The 22,606-nt window shown below is 40.3% G+C and overlaps 1 protein-coding gene across 1 annotated transcript in view; it reads left to right on the top strand.

Annotated features, from left to right (window-relative positions):
- The window catches only part of ADGRB1 (adhesion G protein-coupled receptor B1), a 474,869-nt gene that overhangs the window by 397,397 nt on the left and 54,866 nt on the right, over positions 1-22,606 (top strand). Inside the window, exon 27 of the mRNA XM_030190012.1 lies at positions 21,631-21,802. Coding sequence (XP_030045872.1) covers positions 21,631-21,802 — 172 coding nt within the window. The remainder of the gene's footprint in view (positions 1-21,630; positions 21,803-22,606) is intronic.

Below are 22,606 nucleotides of genomic sequence, written 5' to 3' on the forward strand. Positions count from 1 at the left end.
TTGGCAACACTTAAATCTGCAAAATTTTTTTTAAACAAATGTCAAAACTTGGAAACAACACGGGGAATGAAACAAAATGGATGTTTTTTTGCCCGTTGTAAATTTTTCAAAAAGCATAAAAACCGCTGTTTCTTAAAAATAAGCCTTCTAGTTATTGATCATTATGGCTGTACTCTAAGAGATGGTTATTTCAACAAGTGTATGTGTACAATATATGAATTATTCTGTATGGATTTAATAACTTTAGCATACATCTACTGTGGTTGTGCATATGTACAGGATACGTATGAATCATGGCAACTCTTTCTTGTTCCTCAACTTCTTTTACTTCCGGTGTGGCCACTGTGTTGGAAAGCAGCTTGATCGGTGGTGGGGAGACTTGCAGTACCAACTAAATTATTTTAAAATGTACAACTTGAGGGTCATTATGTCAAAAACAGATTTTAGACTGTCGAGCGCTCCTGTGTTTGTGGGAGTGTACATGGAAAAAATTAAGCCGAGGTTAAGACAGCTGCCTTTCATGTGTTTTGTTAAATATGCATGGAGCAACCTTCTTATTGCTTTAAGAGGTGTTAATAACAAAGTCCATGACTCAGAGATAACCCTGGAGAACTAGGATAAATTATCAGCCATGTTTACTAATGTGCACTACTGCATTAGCATATGCTAATGCTTTTAGGGCTAGATTCAGTAAATGGTACTTAAAAGATTGATGATGAGAAAAACCTGCTGAAGTGGTATTCTATAAGCCATACCTAAAGTTTGGTGCAGTTGATAGAACCTTGTTTAAGCGTTACGGTTGTGCATAAATGTAGGCGCAACCATTTGCACCAGTGAAAATGTGGTATAAATGCCCTATCTAAATTTACATTCAGAGCACCCTTATTCTGTAATTATGCATGTAACACAAAACCACACCCCTGTTCTGCCTAGAAACGTCCATGTCTGTCCCCTTTCCACACCCCTTTTTCGGGCTGCACGTAAAGTTTAGGCGTAGAGCCCGCCTAATGAAATCTAATTAGTGTCAATAATTGCTTATTATAAAACCAATTATTGCCACTAATTGGCTTGTCATTCAGTTAAATTGTGCACACAAATTGGCACCATGCCTTCATTTGTACGCTCAATTTTTGGCGACTTTTACAGAATCAGGAGGTTATTGTGTATCATTTTACTACAGGTTCTACTTTATGCAGTAGAACCTAGATTCTAACAATGTGCATTTACAGTCATGCTAATATGGTCATGTGCATTAATGACTAGCTGTATACAACTAGAGTTTTAATAGACTTTACAATGTATGATGATGCCATCATGATCTCTAACACTTAGGAGGGGAAAGGGAAAGGGTGGAGTGTTCTTAAAACCCTCTTACCACTACAAGAGTGGTCTTGTTTCCATTCTATTCTCTTACGTTGTCACCCACTCTGCTTTGCTTTCCAGTTCTCTCTTCACTTAAGTATACCAACGGAAATAGAATCATAGAGGCCCTTTACCAAGCTGCGGTAGGGCTAACGCGTGAGTAGCATGCACCAAATCAACCCTACCGCCGGATAGCGCAGGCATCCTGTGATAGTTTCGAAGTTGGCGTGTGCAATTTCTTGCGTTAGAAAATAATTTTCTATTGCGGGGTGGGGCGTTCCCAGCGGTTATCGGCAGCAGGGCCACATTGCTGCACACTGCCTGATTACCGCACAAGTAGCACCTGAGCCCATACTGTCAAGTAAATAGTTGGCGGTAAGGGCTCAGGCAATAAATAGTCGCGTGCCATTTACTGCCCCATCAAAAAAAGGCCTTTTTACTTGCCGCGGTAAAAAATGGCCCAGCGCCCGCCAATTTCACTTGTCCAAATTAGAACAGGCCACTTTTTACCACAGCTTAACAAAAGGGTCCCATAGTGCCTATTAATGCATTATCAAGAGTGAGGAGGAGAACGTTACAAAAAGACAGCATCCACCAATGTAGAAACATAACAAATCACTTTCACACAAAACATAAATGTCACAGTAAGAGTTTATTAGCATTTTTTGAAATAAACCATTATTCTTGTATAGCACAAATAAGCTATACTGTTCCAAGATTTGATAAGTTCACATGGCGAGGCTAAATTGCAAAGCACATTGCCTACAAAATTGCTCTTCTTTAAAACAGCTAGAGTAAAAGTGTCCTTCCACAAAGCATATGTTTTTAGTTGCATTGAGTTGAAGCACTTCCAGGGACATGTTCATCTTGGGGAAAGAAAATTACACATGTAGACTGCATTTTCAAATCTACGCTAAGGAGGGAAACTTATCAACGTGGGCTACGACTTAGATATGGTATTTTAATGCTAGTCCCAATTATTAGTAACTAGGTCTCTGTACATAAAATGAGATATATACTAAAATAGCATGAGTTAGTAGTAAAATAATGTGTTAATAGTAGCTCATGTTGATAACTTCACCCCTTAGTGTGAACAGTTTCAGTCTCTGAATATCAGAGCTGATATTGTGATGTCATAATGCCTTTTTCCACCAATGTCTAAGAGCCAACCTCATCAGTGATGTCACAATGGCTTGGTGGCCCTATACTTCGCTCATTTTATTACGTATAGCAGTGATTTCGATTTCTAGAGACATTTCTTGTTTCTTTAATTTACCATTAAAATGAGTTATTTTACTGTTAATCCCAGATATTAGTAATTAAGTCTTATTGCATAAATAGGACTTGTTCAAAAATAGCACGGATTAGTGGTAAAATAACCCATATTAAAGGTAGCCCACATTGATAACTATGTCCCTTAGTGGAGGAGTAGCCTAATGGTTAGTGAACTGGCCAGAGAACCAGGGGAACCAGGTTCAATTTCTTCTGTAGGTCCTGGTGACTCTGGGCAAGTCCCTTAACCCTCCAGGTATTGTAACCAGGCGCCTTTCTTGTGCAGCCAAGGATAGAACAATCTCCTCCAGCCACAGGCTCCCGGTACAATTAATAAATAGATGTCCACCAGTAACTTCAATCTTAAGGACTTTTATTCCATGCAGGTTTTTAGTACACAGTTCCAACAGCAGCATAGCACATACCAGGATTCAATACAGGCTTCAGTCTGGGCTCTTTATCCAGTGCACAATAAACAGTAATTCAATTCCCAAGACAAACAGTTCTTTCAGTTCATCATCACAGTTCAGTCACCAAGCAGCATTTTCTACCTTCTATCCTCTTTACCTTCAGGAGAGTTCATTATTTTAGGGACTCCTTCTACCCAAGGGTTTTCCCCTGCATCAGCTTCACAATGAATTCAATACTTTTGGGACTTCCTCTCACCCAGGGAATTTCAGCCTGCAAATACTTCCAAGACTTCAGTACTTTAGGGACCTTCCTGCCCAAGGGTTTTCAGCCTGCAACTGCTTCCCCTATCTTCCTTGCTGCTCTCCCTGAACTGAACTCCTGAGACTCATTCCCACCTGCCTAATCAATCCCTGGCTTCTGCCTTCACAACCAATCATTCTCCACTCATTAGCTTCTCTACACACCCATACCAGCTGAGTTGAGCATGAGCCTAATGAGGAGCTCCTGCACACAGGGTTTCCTATCTCTCTTTCCCCCCTAGTGGCAGCCAATCTACACCTCCTATTAGCTTACACCCATGTCCTCCCTTCTTGCAGCTAGGAGTCCAGTCCGGGTTTTCCATCTCACCCCCCTGGCTCCTTGCCTGCAGTGCCTTCTGGGACTTGTAGTTCAGACTGAAGCTGCCTTAACCCAACTATCCTGGAGGTGACTTTATCACAGTATATAAAAAAAAAAGTACCTGCATATAATATGTAAATCATTTTGACTGTAATCACAGAAAGGTGATGTCTCAAATCTCATTCCCTATTCCCTTCCCCTAAAGAAAAGGGAAAAGTGTTCTCAAAGCAAAGCATAGGCACATCTTCTCTAGGATGATCAGCGTAAATGCCCAAGACTGATAGTACCTGAGGAGCTTTCCACAATGCAGGCAGTTTCAAAATCACCCCTTGCAATAACTCCAGAAAGTAGCGGTGATCAAGTCCTCAACATTCAGCAAATCCCTTGACCAGAGAAACAAACTGCCCTTCCAACACAGTGTTGCACACCATTGTGAGGAGCCTCAGCATTGTTGTCTCAAGGTATCTACATAGATGACAGCAGCTTCTCTCTATAGAAATGTAGCATTTGCACTTTTTTAAGCATTTAAGGGAATTGACAAGCCATGTACACGCTATGTTGGCCCAGATGTGCTGCTGAACCATGATACAGAAGAGACACACTCCAAGATGCTAGTTGTCACTGGACCCGAGTGAGTTACTTTTCTGTTTGTCCAGATAGACTGCCTTACTGAGCCTTGGCATTTCTTCTTCTGGCTTGACTGATAGAAATTGGGTCATGTGACCTTCTTGAGTAACTCTGTAGAAAGCAGCCACTGCTACTCACCAAGCACGTATAGATTTTCACAATATGGCTACAGCCGCTACTAGGCAACTAAATTGAAGGCTACTGGGATGCAAGAGTTGCATGGGGTCTATTTGCAATTAGAAGAAATGCCAACGTTGTAATAAACCAGTAACAGCTGGTGGAAAGGAGCAGTCATTGTGTCTTGCTCTTGGAAGTTAAAATGTCACCTCAGGCGGAAAGGAGGATATGCCGTCAGGGAGAGTGGTAATAGGACAACAGAGTTCTTTTTGACATTCTGATATACCTCTTTATAAATGGGCCACTACAGACAATCTGTCTGCTGTTCTCAATATAAAGTGCTTTCTGTGTACCAGTGGAATATACCACTTGAGAAACTGGACTGAATAATATCAGCAGATTTTCTGTGGCATATTTCCATAATATTTGTGACCACATATCAGGTATACATAGAAACAATTACATACTCTCCGGTTGTATGTCTAAAAAGAAAAAGATATATATTTTCATCAGAATGTCTTGCATTTAATTTGAAATATGTAATGTAAACAATTCAAAATATATTTTATATGCTGTGGTACTACCTCTTTAGTCAGGGCCACTGACTATAGCAGTATATGTAGACATCCCTCTTCTATGTATAATCTATGGGCCAGATATTCAAAGCCAAATATCCATATAGTTGCAGCCACTATGGGGGCAATTTTCTATGTTGCCAAAAGAAAAAGCGCTAGTCTATAAGCCATGCTTAAAGTAAGGCACACTTAGGTGCTGGGGTTGCGTGTAAATTTAGTCACCGCCATTTGCACCAACGAAAATATGGTGCGAATGCCTGCCCCTAAATTTACACGCAGTGCCCCAATAAGGTGCGTAACTCGAAACCACACATACGCTCCACCTCAAAATGCCCATGGCCCAGATTCTGTGCCTAAATTTACACACGCACATAACAATGAAATCTAATTAGTGCCAATAATAGCTTGTTAAAAGCCAATTATTGGCACTAATTGGCTCATTATTCAGTTAAATTGCACGTGCAAATTGGGAGTGCACCCAGATTTGTACGTACAATTTTTGACAGCTTTTACAGAATTGGAGGGTAAGGGGCAATTCTATAAAGGGTATCAAAATTGGGGGCCAAAATGCAGCGCATTATTTGCAAATTCTATAATGGCGTCTGGGTACCCAGATTCCTTTAGGGAATACTAGCATAAGTTGATATTTATGTGCCAACATTTAGCAGCTGCGCCCACTTATGCCATGTCAATATAAGGTATAAATGTGCATGGCTAAATGCAACATCTTAGTGCATAACTTACAATGTTCTGTAAGTTATGAGCATAAATGTGGGACCCGCCCATACTCCATCAAAGCCCTGCCCATGTGTATGTCCCCTTACATTTATGCGCTAAGGGCTTGATTCTGTAAATATCGCCCAAAGTTAGGTGCCGGAAAGATCTGTGCTAAGTTAGCATTCAGCTGAATTCTATCTTAGGACGGCTATCACATCTAACTTTGGGTACCAACATTTAAGCCTGCTAAAAGCTAGTGTAAATGCTGACACCTAATTTTTGTCATCTGAGCACGCAAATGACAGTATTCTATAACATCACGCCTAATGCTTAGGAACACCCCCTGATCTGACCATGCCCCTCCTATGGCCACACCCCTTTTGAGTTGCACACTATAAAATTTTGGCATGGATGCTATTAGAGTAGACAGAAGCATAGCCAAGTTGAGGGCGTGGGGGGAGCAGAGAGTAGACGGCCAACGGCACTGGCGCTGAATATAAATTCGACAGATCACGTCAAAAATAGGCGCCGGTGCTGTTGGAAGTCCATTTGAGGGAGTGGCCGCTCCCCTGGTGATCCACCTAGCTATGCCTCTGAGAGTAGCATCTAGGGCAGATGCGTGCACAAATCCAAACTGTTGCCAATTAACATCAATATGTTATGTTATCTTATATATGATGGTATATATCCTTCACAGTATATCAAATAGAAGAAACCTGAAACCTAAAACCTGATGATTGTTGACGCCTCGTTAACTCATTGATTTGCACTTGCATCTGTTCTAGGTGCCCAGCTTTGGGCAACCTATATAAAATCAAGGGGTAAGTGAGTTGCACACCTAGAGTGTATGATTAGCACTTACATGCACAACTGTAACAATTATGTGCATGACTGCTAATATTCTGCAAGTTACACATGCAAATTGGTGTCTTACTTTGGGCAGCGAGCTGTAGAATGAGGGGGATTTATATGGATATTGGTGCTGGCTGCCACTTTCCGTTTATATTCATCAGCACGATACACATATTGATGCATACAGATCACCTTGCTGGGGCAGTACGAGGGCAGAAAGGCACGTTATCCAGAGAATGACGATGTTCAGATTGTTACTCAGATAACTATCTGGATAAAAATGACGTCCAAACTTTATCCAGATAGCAGTGTTGCAGCCCACTTTATCTAGATGTTTGACACCATTCACTAACCAGGTAGAGATGCTGAATATTCCTGAATTTGCTTAAATGGTGCATCTGGTACTTAAAAGTTGGTGTAAATCCTTGTGCTCGATCTCGGTGCCAAATCTATTCTATAAACACTGCCCAACTTGGAGTGCCATTTATAGAATAGCACTTAGTGCTCATTTTTTCAGCGCTATATACAGAATTTAGTCCATATTTCCCAGGCGCTATCATGAAAATGAAGGAAGGATTCAGTGCGTTTCAGATGCATTGTCAGTTTAAGTCCACTGAAAATCAGTGACTGGCCCATGTCCACAGCAGTTATCGAATAAGTGCTTTTGAATATCAAGCTGATAGATTACACATATCATTTGTGCTGCCCAGATATGCCCCTGGCACACCTCCTTTTCTCAATGTATAGTTCTGAACATACAATTGACTGTGCATTTCAAAATGTAAATTATGAAAAAAAGCCACATATGTTCAGCACCGGTGTCAAATGTCTAACTGTCTTTGAAAAGCAGGCTCAAAAGTAAAAGTTGAGCATTTCTTTTTGATCTTGCACAGGTTAATGTTGTTGGTGCTGCACTGGTTTTCTTTTTTCTGTTTCACGAAGCCGTCTCTTTTTTTTTTTATTTCAGTATATTTAATTTTAATTGCAGTCAGATGAAACTGCCCCTATACGGCATGACGCTCAAATGTTCCAAGTGTGGAGTAGTTTCTTCAACAGAAGTATCGGCCACAGCCACCAGTAACGCCATGTTAGTTTTTCCAATTTCAAACTTCTTTTTTTTTCCTATCTTTGCTTTCCAATTGATTTTCTTCTTCCATTTTTTTGCGTGCTTTCCCATAGCTTTTTTTTATGGTTCTTTCTTTTCTTCTTCATTATATCTTTCAATATTTTTTAAATTGCGCTGTTGCCAAGGTAATTCCATGCTCTCATGGAGAAGTGATGAGACAAAATTTTGGGTTTCTTAATCCCAGGAAAGTTCTATTCTCTTCAGTCCCTGGCTGTCCCCAGGGATAGGCATGAAAGGAGAAAAACAAGATTGGATCAGGATTTCATTCATGTTGGCATGGACTTATGTCGGCAACTATGGGATTGATTCAAACCTTTATGGAGGCCATGTGTGTTTTCCTTTTAAAGGAGAGTTAGGCATTGGGAAAGGTTGAAGTGGCTGATATGATTGGCCGTTTAGGTGTGTTTGGGTGCATCCTTCTCCTCTGGCAGAGAGGTACATGACCCCGGCTAATGTTTGAATCAGACTCATTGTAATTAATGTATTTCTTGTGATTTGTTCCCTTTTAACCACAGCCATGCCAAGTTAGAAGTATAGTTTCCTAACATCTGTTAGGACCTGAGCAGGAGCCATGATTTGGGGGTGGGGTGGGACAGATCTGGGCATTGAAATTCTGAAATTATTAGCAGATTAAAAAAAAAACATCAAACTCTTTGAAATACAAACCTTAAGCCTCGGTGATTCCAAGAAACTGTTCTTTTAACTTGCTTGGTTGGATAAGGTGAGAGGGTCCCAGTGACAAATAAAACAATTGCTCTTTGTGGTCAGTGGAATGCTTACTCTATTGTCCAGCGTCGTTTGGAAGTCAAGAGCCAAGACTGTACAAATAAAATCGCATATCATAGAGTAACATTTGCTTCTTGTACAAGTTGTTAATCCCTAAATGAATGGATATGGGAGTTACTACTCATGTAAAATAACTATTTTCATTTTTCATTGTTATTTTGATATGTTATTTGTCTACTTAAATATGCTTTTCGGAAAGCACAGTGCAGGCTCTGCTTACAGATTGGGTTGAAAGGGTCTCATGCTTCACTGAGATCACTAAATAGCTCCAAATTAGAAGGAGGCAGGCTATGTTGGTTCTGATGTTGCCCCATTTCCTCTGTGGATTTCTAGTTTCTATCCTTAGAAAGATTGGAGTCACAGTTTCAAAGAGGCAGTAGCACTGATTGGTACCTCATCTCCTCACTCCCCAGTGAAAGTTTGAACGAACATCAGAGAGAGGTTTATGGAGGAGTGGCCTAGTGGTTAGGGTGGTGGACTTTGGTCCTGGGGAACTGAGGAACTGAGTTTGATTCCCACTTCAGGCACAGGCAGCTCCTTGTGACTCTGGGCAAGTCACTTAACCCTCCATTGCCCCATGTAAGCCGCATTGAACCTGCCATGAGTGAGAAAGCGTGGGGTACAAACGTAACAAAAAAAATTTAGCCCAGTCTTGTTATTGTCTCCAGTCTCAATATACATGGCAATCCTAGGGAAGGCAGAAAAATAAACCAATTCTGCTGGCAATGAAGATTCCTCCTAACCCTCAAATGTGACAATTGACTTTCTAGCATGAGACTTTAATATTTCTCCCTAGTGTGCTTTGAGATCACCATGCCCACTAGCATGTTTTTATATTCATTGAAAACATGTTCACTTTACATTAATTTGGGCATGCTTTTGCTAAAGTGCAACACAAATTTACAACTACCATGAGTTAGTTGTAGTTGCAAATATTAATGAATGGTTACTGTCAACTCTCAGTGGTTTCTGCTGGAGGTGTGGCCAGCATTATCCCATACACTTAATGCAGAAATGATATACTAATTACATGCTGACTGCATTACAAATAACATGGATGCACTTAACACCAGCTATTGAGGTGGCTTCCGTAGTCTGCATTATCTGCAGCATTACAGTTTGCACATAGTAAGTTACTATGCATTATTATTATCATTATTTATTTGGATTTTGCTCACACCTTTCAGTAGTAGCTCAAGGTGAGTTACATTCAGGTATACTGGATATTTCTCTGTCCCAGGAGGGCTCACAATCTAAGTTTGTACCTGAGGGAATGGAGGGTTAAGTGACTTCCCCAAGATCACAAGGAGCAGCAGTGGGAATTGAACTGGCCACCTCTGGATTTCAAGACCGGTGCTCCAACCACTAGGCCACTCCTCCACTCCTTGCACTAATTGCAAGACTCAGTCCACACCAATCCCTAATGTTCCCTCTAAGCTGTGCAGGAGTCCTTCAACTATGTTCCTGTCAGTGGGGGAGGGGGGTGCTGTTTCAGTACCACATTTTCAACAGTGAGGGACAGTTACTGTCCCTAGTGTTTGGAAACATGATATTGAAGCACCACCCTCTACTGCAATGAATGCAGTTAGAGGACTCCCACATAGCTTAGAAGGAATATTGTCCACACCCTACCCCTATCCATACTATGTTGCTTAATGCTTGAATTAGTGCACATTTAGATGGCAATTTAATAAATTGGCACTACGATTTAGGTGCTGCAATGCCATACACTGAGTGCCAATTCTATTATTCTATTCAGTTCTGCAATTTATATTCCAACTTATTTCACTTTGGATTCAAGGTGAATTACAATATAAGAGCTCTTCAGCACGATGAAGAGATAATACATTAATCAATACATAATGCAGATAGACCTTAGGTTTTCCCTATTTACCAGAGTAGAGAATAAATGTATCTTTAAAACTTTTTGGAAAAGGAAATATGAAGTAATGTACTTACTTTGTACGGGGTGTCATTTCAAATGTTTGCACCTTGATATGAAAAAAGAGTGTTCTCACATTGATTATAGGCAGATTTTCTTCACAGTACCTAATCTTAAAGTTGTCATAAAGCGAGCGTTTAAGTGAATAGTAGAAAAATTTAGTGTTTGTACGAGACCGATAGAATCCGTACCATATGAAGATTCAAATACCAGAGTTGCAGTCTTAAATGTAATTCGCAATAGACAACCGATGCAGGTCTCTTAATAAGGGAGAAGCTCTTTCATATTTTCCCAGGCCATAATTTAATCTAATAGATGTATTTTGGAGAGTACTAGTGTAAGTTGGTATTGGCGGAAGTGTGCCCTGAAGTGTGCTTTGTTACAGAATCGTAGAAGTTACGTGCATATCTCAGAGACACGCCCATACTCCGCCCATGTTTATGCTCCCTCTCTTATGTACTAATCGAGTCAGTGCATATTTTATAGACTACTGCCTAGCATTTAAATACATGCATGCCAACTAGTGACATCATTTATATGCATAAGTATGCCTCTATCAATTTGGCATCCATAAATGGTGTCTAAATTTAGGCCTGCCTCAGGAGTCCCTGTATGTTGCTGCTTAAATAATTTCTGGAAGACGTAACAATCTCTTGAAAAAATGAACTGGTAGCAAACCAGACTTGGCTGTTATTGGATATTGTACACTCTCATTGGATATTGTTCCCTGAAGACTTGTTAATAAATAGAACCATTTTGTGACATCCTGGCTTGTGGTGGTTGGCTCCTTCCATTCCTTTTCTTGTCTGTAAGGATAGAGGATCCTTAACTGCTGAGTAGTACAGGAAAAGCTGGAGATCAGCTGAGGCCTATTGTGACAAACTGTACAGTCTAGATAGGCTTTATGGTCCTTATATGTGGTCATATATTTCTAGGATTATATGTTTCGATGAACTACCTTTTGGGATTCATGCAGGCCATGCATGGTGGAGTGTTAAGCTACAGGATACAAATACCAATTTGTATAGCGGTTAGACCTTCTGATGAAAACCCTAGACTAGGACTGGGGAGATGTTGCAGTACCTGAATTGAGAACTTATTAGCAGCTCTATGTAATATCTCATCTCCCATACCTCTAGGAGCTAGATATAAAAATGGAAAAAAAGACTTATGACTTAATCCAGATTTCCTAATAAGGAAACTAAATTAAATAATGATTATTATCAGATTCTCCCTGTATATAATATGTAAACTGCTTTGATTGTAACTAGAGAAAGGCGGTATATCAATTCTCTTTCCCTTCCCCTTCCCATGTTGCTCAGGTGATGTTACATGTACATGTAATTTGCTTGGCTATGGTTTGTTTATTCACTATAACATCTCTCTTCTACAGGGCAACAGAGATACAGTCATAGCACAGTAATATATCATGGAGGTGTGATGCATCAGTTACTAAAAATAAATACCTAAGAAGCAGTCCATTATGTTATTCACAAAATATGCGCCAAATCCCTCCATTCCACATAGGAAAGTAATCTTCCTGTCTGTTGTTGTTTCTGAATGGAGTCGCACTTGGATGTAAGAATGTTAGGTTCTTGGATAGTGAACTAAGAACATAAGTTAATGTGAAAGCTGGCATGAGTAAACCCCGTTTCGACGGAGAGAAAGTGCTTCTGTAGTGGTTTTTCAGTAAAACATTCAGGGAATGTTAAAGGCTGATAGGGACTATAAGGCCCACCAAGCCTTTTTGTTGAGTTTTCCCACTGCTGTGCTGCAATGGCAATCGTTTACACCAAAGATCTTCCATGTGACCGTATGTTTCTTGAATTCTCATTGAATTCTTGTTTATGTCCCCTCCCCCTTCCCTGGGGGACTCTTCAATTTGTCTACCACTCTGTATCTGATGAAACGTGTACTGATGTTGCATTGCCCTCTTTGAACCTCATGTTTAGGTCCATAAGGGGACAATTTTGAAATAGCCTGCAGAGTTGCAAACTACTACTACTACTTAACATTTCTAGAGCACTACTAAGGTTACGCAGCGCTGTACAGTTTAACAAAAAGGACAGTCCCTGCTCAAAAGAGCTTACAATCTAATGGGCGAAATGTCAAGTGTCAAGTGGGGGCAGTCTAGTGTGCTTTAAACAGAGTTTGTCTAGTATATGCTATGAGAAACAACCTGCACTGTTTCACTTTAAAAATATTGGCCAATGCAAAGTCTATGTAGTAAAACCAGAGGGGGAAATAGCACAAGTGTAAGTGTAAATTTTGAAAAATAAATATAACACATATGCTTTTTTCCTTCCTTAATCCAAACATGCCCATGGAATGCCTCATTGTTGATATGCACTAAAGAACCTACAGGGATTTTAGATACACTTTAGGAGGGCAGTTTTCAGTGCGGTCATTTTACCAGGACAAATGTTTTGAAAATCTATTCTTTATTCGCATTTCATAGGGCCCAAAGCCATACCCTGTACCTTTTTGGAAGCCCTTCTCTGGATTGGCTGTGTTCTGTCTGTTTCCTCGTAGGAGTAAGGCCTCCAGGATTAGAGACAGGAGTCCAGATGAGTTCCCACCGAGGGTTTAAGCAGAGACATTATTCCTCCGTAGAAAGAAGGAAATGATAATACATCTGTATGAATCATTGGTGGTAAAGGTCTGTCAGTATTGCACAATGTCATTGTGTACAATTGTACTGTTGAAGGAAGAGAATTATGTTGAGGGAAGAGGTACTAGCTTAGTGATAGGAGCAACAGACTGAGTATTAGGGAAATCAGGATTCAAATCATGCTTCTGCCACTGACTCACTTGTGACCATCAGCAAGTCATTTAATCTCCCACTGCTTCAGTACCAAGCTTAGTGTTAGGTGCCAAGGGGAGAATTCTATAAATGCCATCCAGAATTGGTGCTGGGAAAAGTGGGCGTTAAGCACTGTTCTTTAAAGGGTACCCCAGGATGAGCGCCCTTAATAGAATAGCGCTTAGTGCTAATTCCCAAGCCTAACTTTATGTGCCAGCATACATGCCTACTAAAAACCTGGCATGAATGCTGGTGCCTAATTTTCGGGAAATCATAGTATTCTATGACATTGCACCTAACTTCTAGGAACGCCCCCTGATCCACTCATAATCCTGCTATGGCCATGCCTCCTTTGAGTAGCAAGCTAGAAAAGGTAGGCGTAGATGTTATAGAATAGCACCTAGGGCAGATGTGCGCATAGTTCCAAATTGTGCCAATTATGAACAATTATTGATTGTTAATGCCTTGGTAACTAATTGATTTGCACATACATTGGCCAAGTGCATGCTAATTCACATGCCTAACTTTTGGTGACCTATATAGAACCCGGCACAAGTGTGCGTGCATGTTATACAGTAATAGGACTTTTACGCAATCAGAGATTGGCAGTTATGTGTGTAAGTGCTAGGCACTATTTTATATCTTACATGCCAGTGTCAATTATGGGTGAATTCTATACATGGTGCCAAAAAAATTGGTGCCGAAAAAAGCACTGTTCTATAAACTGGGCTTAAAGTTAGGTACACTTCATAGAATAGCGCTTATGTCCAAATCACACCTAACTTTAGACGCGTCCATTTGCACCAGCTGAAATGTGGTGCAAATGTATGCACCTACAATAGGCGTGTATCTCTGTTATTCTATAACAGCACATGCTAATTTTAGGAACACCCTCATTTCGCCCATGACCCGCCCATATCCGCGCCCCTTTTCCCAATCACGTGTGGATCCCACTCTTAAATTTATGTGCATAAAGTTCAATTAACTTTAATTAGTGCCAATAATTGCTTATTAAAAAGCCAATTATTTATGCTAATTAGCTTTCTAATCAATTAACTTGCATGTCCAAATTTGTTGGGTGACTTTTAAAGTATTAGGGGGTTAGTGCGTAAAAGCAAGGGGTCTTACATGTGGGTGGAGCACGAGCAGGCCATGGATGTCTCACCAACAATGTGCACAACTTATAGAATACTATGCAGTTGCATGCATTGCATGACGTGCGTATGCGTTGCCAACTTACGCCAGCCATTCACCTGTTGTAAGTGGGCGTGCCTACATTTTGGTTTGCCAATATGGGCTTTGTACTATTATTCTATAACAACTTAGGCACGACCTGAAGCCATTAGAGAACTGGCTCTAAGCATGCCTATTGTGGCACTTACATCTTGGCCAACAAAAAGAGAGTCCAAGTCTCCCGCAAAAAACAAAAAAACAACAAAGAGAGTGGAAGAGAACCAAAATAGACCAGACAACAACCACAAAGGGTAAGAGCACCAAAAACGTTTTATTAGGACTCAACACGGTCCATGTTTCGGCCAAACGGCCTTCTTCAGGGGTCTTCAAATTGACGTACATGGATGTTCCTCTAGAATTCGCATGGAGAAAAAGCATAAACAGGGCCTACATCTTGGCACCAAGTTATAGATTTCCCCCCTTAGACTGTAAATTCTCTGGGGCACCAGCTCATCAAACCTGGGTTCTTTATCACATCAATAAATACTGTACATGGAGTGGTGAAGTACCCTAATGGGAAGTCAGGGTCAGTGTTCCAGCTACACAGCTTTGAGCTGCGTAAGAGATCTCCACCATCATTCCTTCTGATGGAGGAGATGCAATGTATCTACAACATAGTCACTAACACTTACTTGCACGTTATGGGTTAATTCACTACAGGGAGCCTAAAGTTAGATGCTGGGATGCTGCATGCTAAGTGCAACTTCTGTATTGGCAAATACACACATAATTGCTATTCCAGAATACTGGTGTAAATCGGCAGTTATGTGCCAACCTTTAGATTATATTTTTAGTATCCTATCCATCATCTCGTCAGCCATCTAGGTGTAATTACTCATTGAATTTAAGCCTTCCAGCAGTTAATAAGATCCATTATAAACGTTTCTATGACAGCTCTTTTAGTTGTTTTGCAGTTAAGCTATGGAACTCGATTCCAATTCAGCTCTGAGGTATAGAAGATTATTTCCAGTTTATTGAAGACCTTTTTATTTGATAAACACTTTGATCTATGAAATTTTAAACTGTAATTGAATTCTTATTGTAACCTGTTATGATTTCTGTTGGAAATATGCAGGATATAAAAGCAGGGCATGGAATGTGGTCACTTACACTATGCCATTGGCTGGTGTATATATTTGCGTTAAATGTTACAGTTGTGCATGTAACTTGGTATTCTGTAACCGTAGCTCATAAGTGCTGGGCACGCTACTGACTCATCCATGCCCCTCCCACATCCACTTCCTCTTGAAGTTATGTGTTAAATAATTTGCACATTAAGCTTAGAGAATACTAACTCAGTGCAGATATGCACACAACTGCAAATTAATTCAGTCATTTTTAGTGCTAATAAAGTTGCTAATTAGTTAAGTTACGTGTGCAACTATAGGTATTCTGTAATCTGCATGCACAAGTTTGGGCACCAATCTGGCTGCATGCTATTCTGTAGCAATGAGTACTTAAATTGAACTGTGCACAATTCAAAAGGGGGCGTAGTCATAAGAAGGGCATGGGCAGATCAGGGGTGTTCACAAAAGTTGTGTGTAGTGTTACAGAATAGCAGGGGCCATGGCCAACATGCATGCCATAATTTTCACCAGGTTTCAGCTGGCATACGTCCTTGTGCTGAATTCTGTTCTATAAAGGTGCTCATCCCAGAACATCCTTTATTGAATAGCATTGAGTGCCAAATTTTATTGCCACCTGATTTTGGGTGCCATTTTCTGAATCTGGCCCACACTGTATATATATCCAATTATCCTAGTATTTTGTATAGGAAAGTAGGCACCGACTTTCCTGTAAAGAATAGGCTCCTACCATCACCCTCCTGGTGTCTAATCGTAGACATCTCATGCTGCCCTTCATGTACCTTTACAGCCTAGTTGCACTTTAATAGAATTGCCCTCCTTGTGTTCAGGAAGTAGTTTGTCAACATGACTCAACTTCATCCTTCTTCCATTTTGCTTGTTTTTCCCTGTTCTCCTTTATGTTAATCTTATCCTTGGGATTTTGTTTTCCATTTAATTTCATTAACGTCATGTTTCTTGCTGGTGGTGACCTGGGGGAGTTGTCCGCTATGAAATAGCTGCCATGGTGAGGGATGAAAGCCTGTGCTACAAGGACAGTTTTGTGAGGGATTATAATTGGAGAATAGGTGCATAGCTCTGCCCCGGGGCAAGTTTAGAGAGAGACTGCAAAGCCTCTGAAAATTAATCAAAGGCTGTCAATGATCTGTGTTTGTAGGAGAGATTTGAACACATACATATATATTTAATGATGAAGTCCACATTGATAAAGGCTTTTCACCAGCTCAAGGCCTGCCAATGGGTGTGCATAGTGCTGCTGGCTCATACAAGGTGTTATTTTTTTATGTTGTATTTCTTCTAAATCTATTGTTGTGATGACAAAAACTGACCCCAGAGCAACAGCACCTTCTCTTGCTTCCAACTGTGCAATTGGAGTTATACAGCATCCAGTCAAGAAAGCCCGGATTCTGTATAGGTTGCCCAAAGTTGAGCATGGAAAATTGGATACGGATTCCAGATCCGCACACAACTTAATTAGGTATTAACAATCAATAAATAGAGTTATCAATCACTTGGCAAAAACTAGGAGTTGTGTTCATTTCTGCTCTGTACCTAATTCTGCTTCAGCTTGACTAAATTTAATAGTACGCATCTGAAAAGGGGGCATGGCCATGGGAGGGGCATGGGTGGATCACCGCATTCTGAGAAATTAGATGCGATGTTATAGAATAGGGTTATTTCTATGCTCCATTTCCATTAGTTGCACACCAGCATTTACACCAGGTTTCAGTAGGCGTAAGTGTGGCACCCAAAGTTAGGCGTGAGATGCAGAGCGTCATTTACAGAATGCTATCTTAGCACAGATCTTTTCAGTGCCTAACTTTGGGTGCCATTTACCAAATTCTCCCCTGAAGTGTCTGCAGCCTGGAAGGACCAGTCAGAAAGGATGCTGCAATAAGCCGCTCGTCTCTAATTGGCCAGCCCTTTTTTATTGTCATGATTAGAACATTGATTTTTCTGGCCACTCTAGTGGCTCATTACGAAGGAACTTGATTTGATTTCTGACTGATGTATTCTGTTCCCTGCATTGGCGAGATTGGAGAGTCTCTAGTCAGTGTTCAGAGTCTCTGGGGGATACAGTATTGGCAAGAAAGAAGAAAAAGAAACTGCAGAGGCAACCAAAAACCAGAAAACAATACACTAAAAGGTGCACATATGTCCTTTATTCCTAATCTTCAGTAGACTTGACACAGGTCGTGCATCAGAAGTCTAAAGATTTTTTTTTATTTGTCGAATAATATTTTAGCATAAAAGATGCCTGTTATCCCAAACACTGCCAAATCTGTTTAGAGTGAAAAGGGTAAAAAATAGTTCCAGCTCAGAAATGTCAAGCGGGTTCCACAAGATAAATTGCGTCCCTCTGGTTCAAAAACTAACACAGAGTCACAGAAAAAGTGGGAGAGCGACCAAGGAAGCCAGAGACTGGAGGATGTGGGAACAATGAATAATTTTATTAAGAAATTTGGAGACTCATTCATTGTTCCCACATCCTCCAGTCTCTGGCTTCCTTGGTCGCTCTCCCACTTTTTCTGTGACTCTGTTTTTTATCGTGGGGTGTTTGAGTTCTCCGCTTTTTTGGCGGATTTTCTCCCTCAAAAACTAACACACCTTTTGTGCTTGAATATTATTCGATAAATGAAAGGAAATCATCAGACCCCTGATGCAGGCTCTTAGGTTGAAACAAGGGCCCATGTCAAGTCTACTGAAGATTTTCAATAAAGGACATTTGTGAACCTTTTGGTGAATTGTTCTCTTTTTTTAGGTCGCCTATGCTGTTTCTTTGGAGGTTTTTTGTGGATGGTGGAGGATTGTTGTTCTGCTTTTTCTGCTTGTTGCCTTGAATACAATAATGGCACCTGAGGTTAATTTTCTAAAGGAATTGTACATGTACAACATCGTTTTAAGTAGAGCTGCATATAAAGTAGGCACACAGACACAATGGGGATAAGTTTTAAAGCATTTCCAGTTGCAGAGTCTGTTGTACATGCAGGAAACGGCTGCTTTGCTTTTGCTTGGTGGTCTTCTATCGTTGCTGCCTAACATTGATTCCTGTGATAAAATTGTGCACGCATACCTACGTTTATGGGACCAGACGCATGTATTCTCAGAAGCATATTTTGGGCAAGACTGGAGAGGCTCCTGCCCTGTTAAACTCCACTGAGCTGCCCAACTGCCAATGTGCAGCAGCACTTAACCGGCCATTCCCTAACCGGCTAGGTTACAGGTGGTCTGGGAGCGGAATGTGGGTGGAGCCACTAGTTAGCTGATTAGTACCAACCGGCATAGTAAGTGTATAAAGGGGGTCATTTACAAAAGTGTGGTAGCATTTTTAGCTCGTGCTAAATATCAGCTGGCTCTAAACGCTGAGATGCCCACAGGAATATAATGGGCATCTCAGTGTTTAGTGCCAGCTGATTTTTAGCACGTTTAATATGAGCTAAAATGCTAGTGCATCTTAGTAAAAGCCCCCAAAGTTAGAATAGCAAAAAGGCTTTTTTTTTTTTTTTACTAATGATTGACCTGTTATGTTTCCTCAAGACATGGGCTAATGGGTAGTAATGTGAATTCTATTTTTTTATATGTTATTGAATTTTTTTTTTTTTTCATATGTTGCTTGTAATTGTAACATTTTTAAAATTTCAAAAAAAAAAACCCCCATATGAATCAATGGGTATGTGTGTAGTTGATAGTATACTGCATTTTACGTGCATTCTTAACACCTAAAGCTTAGTGGCTCCTTATAGATTTACCCCAACAGTGTTCACTTCCTTTGAGGTCATTTTCTAGCGTATTTACAAAGCACTTAGACTTACAAAGTTCCATAGTAACATATGGAACTTTGTAAGTCTAAGTCTTTTGAAAATGAGCACCATAGGGGCATCTAAATGCATTCTATAAAGTATATCTTAATTTAGACATACTTTATAGAATAAGCCTAAATTTACAGAATATGCTGAACACCCGTCTGCACGACTTAGTTTAGTTGTGGGCCATTAAGCCAATTAAAACCCGGTGGAAATGCCGACGCCTAAATTAGGCACGGACCAGGTGTATTCTGTAACAACGCGCATAGATTGCAAAAACACCCATAGCCCAATCATTCCCCACCCATGGCCACGCCCCCTTTTCAACTATGCGACTTAGAATGTATGCGCAGCACATAATAGAATACGCCTAGACAGTTCTGCGTGTAAATTCTAATTAATGGCAATTAGTGTCAATATTAGCTTGTTAGTTGGCAATTATCAACACTGGCTTGTCAACCAATTAGGTTATGCGCACTGTTATGGAATACATTTCAATTTCTGTGCCGAAATCTTGGCGCGATATATAGAATCCGGGGGATACTGTCTTTTTAAACTAGATGCAATGAATGTGCCTATATGCCTTGACAGCCTAAGCATCCTGTTACAAAATTACCCCCTGCATGGCCAGATTTAGGGACCATGAATTTGTAATTCACTTTGAGCTCAGATTTGGTAGAGATGCATAATTAAATCTAAAAACCCAAAGCCAGGATTCCAGAAGAAGCCCTGGAGCATGGCCCTGGAAATGATGAAACTAAATGAATAGGGGCAAGCTTAGTCATTCATGATGAGTTAAATTCAGGTTCAGTAGGCATTTCGGCAAAATATCCCCAGGTAGATGCAAGTGAAGGCTCATAGAGCCAGATACCAGATCTGGTTTCATTTGAACAGTGGGCAACTGCTGTGTCAAACAATGATACTGTTATACATGGGGTAACCACTCATTCTATAACAGGTCATGCTTAAATTTATAGAACACTGCTATTCATTATGGGCCAAATTCTATAAATAGTGCCTTAAAAATTGGTGCTGAAAAACCATGCGGTTAGCATGATTCTATAAACTATGAGCAGTTAGGAGTAGTTTATAGAATATGCACATTCACCATTCTTGTGACTATAATTTAGGCTTACCCATTTAGACCACCTAAAACCAGGCCTAAATACCTATGCCTAAGTTAGGTGCAGATCGGGTGTATTCTATAATAGTGTGCACATTTTTTTGAATCATCCACAACCTGCCCATTCCACGTCCATGGCCAGGCCCCCTTTTCGACTGTGTGAATTAGAATTTGCGTGTACCGCATTAAAAAATATATCTAGTAAGTTGTATGTGTAAATTCTAATTAAAGCCAATTATTGCTGCTAATTACGCACTGATTGGCTTGTTAATCAATTAAGTTGTGCACGCAGTGCTATGCAGCCAAATTAGCACGCACAACTTAAGGTGCCATATATAGAATTTGAGGGTATGGGCATAAATGGCAGTACCACACTTATCTGCTATTCTTTAATTATCTGCTAAAATGAAATAGAAGGGGAGGGGCACAGGTATATCATAGGCATGGCTGACACTTATACGAGCTATTTACAGAACACTGCAAGTTACGCACCTAAAAGCTGCATTTGGATCTGGCATAAATGTACACACCTACATTTGGGCATGCTAATGCCATTGTAAGCTTTAATTCTATAACAACGGTTACATGTAAGTGTCTTTTTGAATAGGCTCACTACCCGTGTAAATATAGCACCTACATCTTGGTTTCTTGTTATACGATTGCCTCCTAAGTGTTCATTGTGCATTCTAGAATATTTCTGGTTTCAGTTTTTGTACAGTAATACTGGAGACTGAACTGTGACTTTGTAAAATTTATTTTGGGGAAGATACGTGCAGTAAGGACATTCCACCTGTGCTAGAAGTTCTGAAACCAAAATCCCTGGTTGCAAGCACCAGAAAGGTGTGAGATGGGAGTCGCCCAATCAAGCAGTAGCTTAAAATAGGAGAGGACCTAAAACCCTCTTCCTCTTCGGTGCTTCAGTTGAATCTTTTTCTAGATGTTGCTGACAGTTGGTGACAGTGACAGAGTTTCAGCAAGCTGTTTTCTTCCCAGTGAAGAACCCCTTGAACCTCAGATGCTTTTTAATATATTAACTGATAAAACTGATGTTAATTGAACTGAGTCTACTGCGAGCCGATAAAAATGTGCAGTGTTCACTGATGTGAGAATCAAAGGCTTCCTCAATATGAGAATTCAGAGAATGGGCTTAGTCGGACTTCTTTTTTGTGTCTCAACAGGGCATCTCTCTGGAGCTCGTGTGTGGTCCTGCCCCTCCTAGCCCTAACCTGGATGTCAGCAGTCTTGGCCATCACAGACCACCGCTCAGCTCTCTTTCAAATCCTCTTTGCTGTCTTTGACTCCCTGGAAGGTTTTGTCATCGTCATGGTGCACTGCATCCTACGACGAGAGGTGAGAGTCCTAATTATTTAATTGATTTTAGGAAACTTTAGATCTGAATTGTAGCTTTGCGTTGGTTCGCTAAAAGTCATATGAACGAAAGAAAAAAATTAGTTCTAAAAGATAACATTGAATAGAACATGCAGACAACAACATCAGGGTGTCATTATAGAATAATTCATGTTCCTGCATTTTTCTTATCAAGTTTCCAAGTTTATAATTAATTTGATAGACTACCCATCGAAATAATCATCTAAGTAGTTTACATGGCTATCACAATTAATAAAAATGAAGAATTCTCTACAGTAATCATCGAGAAAGGACTTAGATCACTGGGAAGGTACAGTTGCTGCTGTAACCCCTAGCCAGAAATGAGAAATGTAAATTATTAATTGCCATAGGATTTTATAAAGACTGTCTTCTGTTGGCGTTAAACCCACATATTCAATGCTGGGATGCTTGCAGCGACCGGCATTGAATATCTGGTATTTTTTTACTGCTAAGCACTTACCTGATTAAGCCGATATTCAGCGACTGACCAGTTAACTTATAGCAGTTAAAGACAGGATTGTAAGCTCTTTGAGCAGGGACTGTCTTTCTTCTATGTTTGTGCAGCGCTGCGTACGCCTTGTAGCGCTATAGAAATGCTAAATAGTTGTAAATAGTAGTAGTAGACTGCTATTTATGCAGTCCAATTTAATTGCTTATCTTATGTGGTCTGGTGTTAATATCCATGCCTAACTAGATACGTTGTGTGATATAGCCGGCTTATTGGTAGGCGCTAACCACTGACAATTCACGGTTAGCCACAAAAAT

Source organism: Microcaecilia unicolor, chromosome 1, assembly GCF_901765095.1.
Source record: "Microcaecilia unicolor chromosome 1, aMicUni1.1, whole genome shotgun sequence".
In the NCBI taxonomy this organism is placed as follows: Eukaryota; Metazoa; Chordata; class Amphibia; order Gymnophiona; family Siphonopidae; genus Microcaecilia; species Microcaecilia unicolor.